Raw genomic sequence first — 8286 nt, 5'->3', positions numbered from 1 at the left:
GGTCGGGATTAACTCATTGTTATCATTCTGGACTACAGTAATACCAGATTTCTTGGGAACAACCTGAACGGGGCTAACCCACTTACTGTCTGAGATAGGGTAGATAATGCCTGCATCTAGTAGCTTAAGAACCTCAGTTCGAACTACTTCTTTCATATTGGGGTTTAGTCGACGTTGCATCTCCCTAGAAGGTTTGGTGTCTTTCTAAATAGATCTGATGCATACAAATAGTAGGACTTATACCCTTAATGTCTGCTATGGTCCACCCTAAAGCTTCCTTGTTGTTTTGAAGGACGGTTACTAGCCTACTTTCCTGATCTCTATCCAAGTCGGAAGAAACAATCACAGGTAAAGTCTCAGACGGGCCTAAAAACACATACTTCAGGGTATCTGGCAATGGTTTTAGGTCCAACTTAGGAGGCTCTTCTAAAGAAGGAACTAGGGTAGACTTAGAAACTGGTAGTGGTTCGAACTTAGGTTTCCATCCATTACTAGTATCTAACAAAGGGGTTGAATCAAAGCATTCACCTCATTAATCATTATCATCATCAAAATCAATCCCAAAGTGAGCTAGGCATTTCTAATGGATCTTCTAACAAAGTGTTTGGTAATGACTCCTCGACTAATGTTCCTATCATGTTCACCTCTTCTATATTCGAGTCATCTAGTTCAGAGGGTAGCTTACTAATATTAAAAATGTTCAGCTCAATAGTCATATTACCAAAAGACAAATTCATAATACCATTTCGACAGTTAATGATCGCATTGGATGTAGCTAAAAACGGGCGACCTAAAATCACTGGTATTTGGTTCTCTGGGTCAGGGACAGGTTGGGTATCTAGGATAACAAAATCCACGATATAATAAACTTGTCAACCTCTATGAGAACATCCTCGATCACACCACGAGGAATTTTAACGGACCTATCAGCTAACTGAAGTGTCATCTGGGTAGGTTTCATCTCACCAAGTCCTAGCTTAAGGTACACATGTATGGAAGTAAGTTCACACTGGCTCCTAAGTCAAGCAAGCTTTCTCAACACGGTACTTACCTATTGTACAAGCAATGGTAGGGGACCCTGGGTCTTTATACTTAGGAGTAGTGGTATTCTGAATAATAGAACTCACATGACTAGCTATGAAGGCTTTCTTCTGGACACTGAGCTTACGCTTTCGCGTACACAAGTCCTTAAGGAACTTGGCATAAGAGGGAATCTGCCTAATTGCATCTAATAATGGAAGGTTGATATTAACCTGCTTAAAAACCTCCAATATATCATTAAAGTTGGACTCCCTCTAGTCGGAACTAGCAGTTGTGGGAATGGGGCTCTGGAACAAAATAGACTCAACATGACCCTCATTGGTCTCTTTAGAGACTCTTCAGTCTCTTCATTCTCTGGTTCAGAGGGTGAACTACAGCATGTTCACTTTCAGGTATGTCGACCTTATTATCAACTTTCCTTCCACTCCTAAGGGTCGTAACAGAGTTAACATGACTGTACGATTTCTCTCCTCTAGGGTTAGGATCAGTATGACTAGGGAACCTTCCTTCCTCTCTCTCATTAATATACTTAGCTATTTGGCCGACTTGAAGTTCTAATTTAGCAAAAGACTGGGCACTATTCTTAAAATTCTGTTGGTTTCCTCTTGAAAATTACCCTGGCTTTTTACTAACATTTCCTGGCTTTGTGATAGCATTTCCTGGCTCTTCCTTAATATACTAAGGGTTTCCTCTAAGCTAGTTATTCTATTCTCAGATGGGTTCTGGGTCTGTCCTGAAGGGTTCTTAGTATAACCAAAACCTGGGGGAGGCTGAGAATTACTAGACTGGCCTTGATTCTGGCCCTTAGACCAAGAGAAATTAGGATGGTTTCTCCAACCAGGGTTGTAGGTCTCTGAGTAGGGGTCAAACTTCTGACGGTTCTCAAACCTAGCATTGTTATAGACAGCATGAGCTTGCTCTTCACTAACCTGACCTTCCCAAAATGAGTTATCGGGCTCTATTCCACAACTAGAGATTTGAGAGGCTCTATTAGGTTCAACAAGGGACTTATTTTTAGGTTGACCCATTTCCAACGCTTCTAACCTTCTAGATAAAGCAGCAAACTTAGCATCTGACGCAAAACTGTATCTACCATATTGGTGCTACTTCTATTGCAAGAGTCTTTTAGGGGGTTCACACAAGATTCCCACTGTTGGGATTTTTCAGCGATACCTAAGAAGGTAAAAGCATCATCAGCATTTTTACTAGTGAACTCACCAGCGCACATAGACTCAACCATGGCTTTGGTCGAATAGTCTAAACCATCATAAATAATTGTACGAGTTTCATCTTATCAAATCCATGGTGAGGACACTGGATAGGAGATCATTGAATCTCTCTAAAAATCTATAAAGAGACTCTCCCTCTTGTTGCACACTAGCACTAATGTTCTGCCTAACAGCTGCAGTTTTATGCTTAGGGTAGAACTTCATATAGAAGGCAATAAGTTCCTGCCATGTTTCTATGGATTCAGATGGTAGGTTGTTCAGCCAGGTCTTGGCTTTATCTCTCAAGGAAAAGGGAAACATCTTAAGTTTCAAGACTTCATCAGTAAGGTCTTTTATTCTAATTGTCCCACAAATTTCCTCAAAGTCCCTAATATGGAAATAAGGGTTCTCATCATCTTTTCCTAAGAATATAGGGATCATCTGAAGAATACTAGGTTTTATCTCGAAATTAGCCGTAGTGGCTGGCAATTTAATGCACGAAGCTCGGTTGGTAGTTGGGAACATGTAATCTTTCAAAGTTGCCATCGCTGGCACAACAAGTACTAGGGGTATTTCCTCACGAAGAGACAGATTCTAAAACTGAAGTTTCCAAAAACAGGGCTCTCAAAAGAACAATCTTCGAGCTCCCTGCTTAAATCAGAAGAACTACTAGGTTTTTCGCTAATCAATCGACCTAGAGTATCTTTTCCAAGCCCTATTAACAAAATCGGGCATACACTAAAAAAATCAAAAAGAAATAAAAATCCTAACAGGAAGGTTCTAGCAATCACACAGCAGGCTGACTCGACTTTACCATAGCAAACCTAGAAATTTCTAGCAAACAACAAGCATGATGGCTCACTTAGATTGTTTCTAGACTAGCTTCTATATCTCGAAAGGGAATTCGTTACAATTTAAGCAAACCCCTCTGGAATCAATCCGAGTCAAAGTAAGTTGAATCGAGGTGAGGGAAGATCAGTGGAGCTTTGATACCCAAGGCCTCACCGCAGTACAAGGCGGTGCAGTCACGAATTCAACTCACAGAAACCGTCATGAACTTCGAAGTATGCTAAAAGAATAACCAATATCCTTTGAAAATTTTTCCTAACAAGCTCGATACCCTATAGGTCTCTTTCTAATCAGATTTTAAAGCTTGGGTTCGCGTTAGGTTTTGTTCTCCTAAAGCGGGCAAGAAGGGAGCGGTGATGAAATCCGAACCCTTATCTTGTTTAGGACAGGCCTTGCCCTTTACTAGGAAAATAAAGACAGTCCAAATTCGTCCTCAATCAATGATCACCTTAAGGAATACAGTAACTCGCTTACAGGAGATTCGCGAGTGTTTCGATTGGACTTACCTCCCGTACCAGACGGGGGATGAACCGTTGTCGTCACTCGGGCCACGACTCCTATGCCCTGTGGGAACCCGAGGGGACGAGGTGATATTGTAATCACCGTCCTTCCCTGCACACAGTTTGTATTTAACTACCCTTCCGTAGGGTTTAAAAAAAAATAATAATAATAAAGTCCAAGAGTCTAGTCCAAAGTCCAAATAAAGTAAAGTGCCAAAGAAAAAAAAATAACCTAAAAAAAAAACACCAAAATCTCTCTTTTTTTTTTCTCTCTTTTCTATATATATAAAAAAAAAGAAAAAATCCTTTTTCGCTCCTTTCGCTTTAAGCTTTTCCTTCCAAGGTCCTTAGTACTCCACTTCGAACCTGCAAATCAAAGACAAAAAGAAACGTAAAAAGGAAAAAAAATAATAAACCTAAAAAAAAAAAATTCTACCTAAGCACAAGTCCGCGTCGGCGGCGCCAAAAATTTGATGTATTTTCAAATGTTTTTGTAGATTGTGGTAAAAAGTGGGTTCTTTTCGAACTTGTGAAGGTAACTGTTTTTTTTTTAAGATTTAAGAAAATAAATAAATGATGGAAATTAATAGTAATGTCAAGATTTTAGAAGGATTAAGGCTCAGGATTCACTACCACTTCAAGTTGATTGGTTATAAATAATATTTCAGAAATTATTATTAAGCTCTTTTTCTTATTAAATCACTTTTTAATTTAAAAGGTGTCCAAATAATAAGTTGTAATCCTTAAGCATGATTTATCAAAGAATTATTCTAAGCATAAAACATCAAACTGATTCACAACTAATTAAGAAAACCATTTTATCCTTTTTTTTATATTTATCCAAGTGAATAAATAAAGTAAATAATTAAAGAAATTCTGAATAAAAATATTACCAATCAAACATGAGTGAATAGATCCTCCATTGCCTCAATCACCAAGAATTTAGCCTCTCATCATGTTGGAAAAATACTCAAAAGATTTTATTAATGCTCAAAAGTTGATTACAAATGATGAAATAAGAAGAAAACGTTTTAAGACCGTTCTTTGCGACCCACAGAAAGCGTCAGGGAACAACGGCACTTTAAAAGTGTTGTAAGCACAACACCGAAGTCGCGGGAAAGGAACCGAGAATTGTCGTAAATATGTGACACTAGTCAACGACTCTCCTGGACTGTACAATGTTCTTCGTGTTCTTGGCTGAGCAGCAGCAGAACTTCTTCGCCTGTCGACCTCTTATTTTGATTCTCTCGGATCTAACTCTATCCTAATGACTCTCCAAAATTGCTAGCTTCAATTGTACGTATATTTATAGTGAATTGAGGCCAAAAGTCCGACCATTGATTGCGTATATACTCTCTTTAATTCGATTATTCCTTGCTGCCAAAAATAGAGAATAATTGCCATTTAAAGAATTTTCTCACGCCAACTTGCTTCCTGCACGCTCCTATTCGACTTATTCACGCCTCAACACTCTTCCAACGCCAGCAGAACTCCTCCATGCACACAAGAACTTCAATTTTTCTCGTGTTACAGCACACGTGCTCTGTTTTGGGTGTGTGAATCATCACGCGTTTTCCAGCCAATTCCGATCGAACCCACTGCCCAAAATGTGTTCCTTAACCTATATCACATCTCTTTATCGAATTTCAGCCATTGAATCGACCCGTAACCTCTTCATTTTTGTGATCAAACTTCTGCCAGTTGAGAATTTCATTTCCCGCCAAAAAAACAGTTTTCAAACGAAGAACAAAGGGTGTCCCCCTATCCTGAACTGGGGTGCGAATAGCAGGTGTCCACTGAGGTGCCCCTTAACCGACAGTGAGAGTCCAAATAACATTGTCCTTCAAGGGTGCCAAAATCAACTTTTCGAGCCGAATTTTCCAAAAATGTTTACTTCCTAAAAATACATAAAAACACAATATTAGTACAAAAATAGAGTTCCAACAATACGGACATTGAGGACAAATTAGACACAAAAATGCGTCTATCAGAGTTTCACATCTTCAAAGATTGGTCCATTGGGCCTCCTTTCCCCGTATCTGGATCCCTGATCATTCCTAGGTTGGTATCTTGTATTGTAGCTTCGTGGCTCATGATTTCTTCGTTTTGACTCCTCATACCTTTGTTGATCAATCCACTCCTGATCTCCACTCGAGACGGCCACAAGCTTCGTTGGGACGGGAACTACTGGCTCTCCCTTTCCTCGCCCGAGTTTATCCTCTACTGCGTGCACCACCCTTGGTAATAACCGAGAATTCCCTTCTTTCGCTGGGGCCAACGTCATTTCGCTGACCTGCCTCTGATTTTCCTCCAACACTATGTATTCCTCCTGGTACTCCCTCAACTCATTCATCGTTATCGATTTTCGAATAATGAATATTTGTGTGTACATCAGGTCTGTTGGGATCAAAGCATTCACGAAGTCTAAGATGAAGTTTCGTTCATCAAATCTCCCGGCTAACTCGATGCACACTGTTCTCCATATCGTGACCAACCCCCGCAAGCTTTCTGTTGGCCTTCTCCTCAAGTTGAACAGTGTCTCTATCCCTGGTCTCAACAAGTTGTTTCTTATGTACTTCGTCAAGAATATCCTCTGCAAATCTTTGAATGATGATATTGAATTTTCCGGGAGTCCATCGAACCATGCTAATGCCTCCCCTGTTAAGCTCGCGGGGAAATATTGACAAAGTACTGTGTCATTTCGGCCCCATTGCATCAGCGAAAGGGTATATTGTTTCAATTTTTGCACTGCACTTTCCGATCCACTGAATATGCTTGCAAGCGTTGGTAATACGCATTTCTCCGGGATGTCCGTATGCATGATCTCATAGGTGAATGGCGATTTATTTGCTTCCTATATTGCTTCTGATAACTGTATTCTTCCACCTCTTTGTGAGTTATTAATAAAGCCCTCATGTCTCTCAACTCGTTCAGGACTTCTTGGTTCAAGTTTCCTCCATCCTCCTCATGGTGACGGCCTCTCATCACGCTAAGCCTCCCTTCGCCTGGTCGTCGCCTTTCCTCCTCGTCTCTGATAAGGTTCGATCGACATTGCAGTTCGTCCTCCTGCCTCTGTTCCTCCTCATGTCTCCGCCTCTGATCTTCCCATTGTGAGATCTCCAGTGCTCTTCTCAAGTCTCTTTCTTCGTCTTCATTCATTCGTCGTCTTCTTCTTCTCCCTCCTTCATCTTCCTCGTGGTCATGCCGCAGTTCATCTTCCTCCGAAGATACAGTGTTTCCTTCCGAATCTATGGCATTCATCTCCACGTTTTCGTTAAGTTGCCGTTTTTTTTGCCTCAACCTAGCATTATGCCTTTCCAACTGCACCTGTTGTTCCGCCAAGTCTCGGTCCCGTTCTCGTTCACGATGGAGCGTCTCCCTTAGCTGGTCCAACGTCATGTTTTCTTCTCCGATATTCTCTTCGATCTCCTCGCAAGGAATCTCCTCCTCGACAACGGTGTATGTATCGGATGTGTGCACTGAACCTTCCCTGAGGCCATCTTCCTCCGTTTGCCGCTGGTTCTCTTCTCGTCTGCCTCCTACAGCTGATGTTCCGGACCGTTCCATCCTTCCTCTCCTCGCCTATATACGTTTGCTTCTTCTTGTTGCTATCACATGCCTTGCTCGATATGGTCCCATTGACATCTAACAATCTTCAGCTTCCACGATCTTTCTCTGCTCTCCATGTGAAATTCCAAGATCTCTTCCTATTCTATGTCCCTAACCTTGTCTTCGAATGTAAAAACTCAAGATCTACAACCCTAACTTTAAATAACTCGCTGGATCTATAATCTCTACAATCTCTAAGACAACTTCTTTCCTTTTCTAACTCTTAGATGAGGATAAATCCCCAATCTAAGTTTCCTGTTTCTGGACGCCAAAATGTGATTACTGGAAATCCAGCAACACACCCAAACGGAGAATATGCAAGATCTAAGACATAATAAACTCTAGAACTTAAACTTATTTATTAATCTCCGGCGAAATACAAGTTACACTCGTGGGTTACAAGGAAACCCTCATCCCTTCTCCTAGCCTATGAATTACAAGGAACCCTAACTCTCTCTCTCTCCTATGCTAGACCTTTCCCTCTCCAAAAGATCTCTCCCTTTACATTGTCCAAAGGTCTCTATTTATAGGCCTAAGCAGACTTAGTGGCGTACAACTCATATCATCTCGCCGAGGTTACTTTATGCTTCGCCCGGAGCATATTCCATAAAGTTTTTCCCCACCTTTCGCTGACTTCACGTGGTCTTGTCGGGACACCTGTCCTTTTTCTTGCGCCCTACTGCTCCTACTTCGCGGTTTTATCTTTTTCGCCAAGTAATCTTTTCGTGACTTCGGCTTATTATCTTGACGGTCCTTCTACTTTATTCGAGGTGGAGAGTTATCTCGCGTTTGGGATTTGTATTTCGTCTTATGATGTTGACTGATTTGACAGGTTACTGATACGGATGTTTGACTATGATTTCCTTACCTTACTTGGTATGACACATGTCAATCATATTTCGTGTACCTACAATTACTTTACATTACATACTCAAAGATCCAGATCTCGAGATACTTACTCGAAATTTAACAGGATTGGAGGAACTCTTGTTAGATGGTGTAAATATATCTGCTGCAGTACCTGCTTTTTTTTGGCGAATTCCACAACTTGACTTCCTTACATCTAAGTGGTTGTGGCT

The 8286-nt window shown here is 40.9% G+C and overlaps 1 protein-coding gene across 1 annotated transcript; it reads right to left on the bottom strand.

Moving 5' to 3' along the window:
• Positions 1-6334: 6334 nt before the first annotated feature.
• On the bottom strand, positions 6335-7165 carry LOC113280544 (vicilin-like seed storage protein At2g18540). Its single transcript, XM_026529155.1, has one exon. The coding sequence runs from the start codon at positions 7163-7165 to the stop codon at positions 6335-6337; it is 831 nt and encodes a 276-aa protein (XP_026384940.1).
• Positions 7166-8286: the final 1121 nt, after the last annotated feature.

This window comes from Papaver somniferum, chromosome 5, assembly GCF_003573695.1.
Source record: "Papaver somniferum cultivar HN1 chromosome 5, ASM357369v1, whole genome shotgun sequence".
Lineage (NCBI taxonomy): Eukaryota > Viridiplantae > Streptophyta > Magnoliopsida > Ranunculales > Papaveraceae > Papaver > Papaver somniferum.
This window is presented reverse-complemented; position numbering and strand designations above follow the sequence as displayed.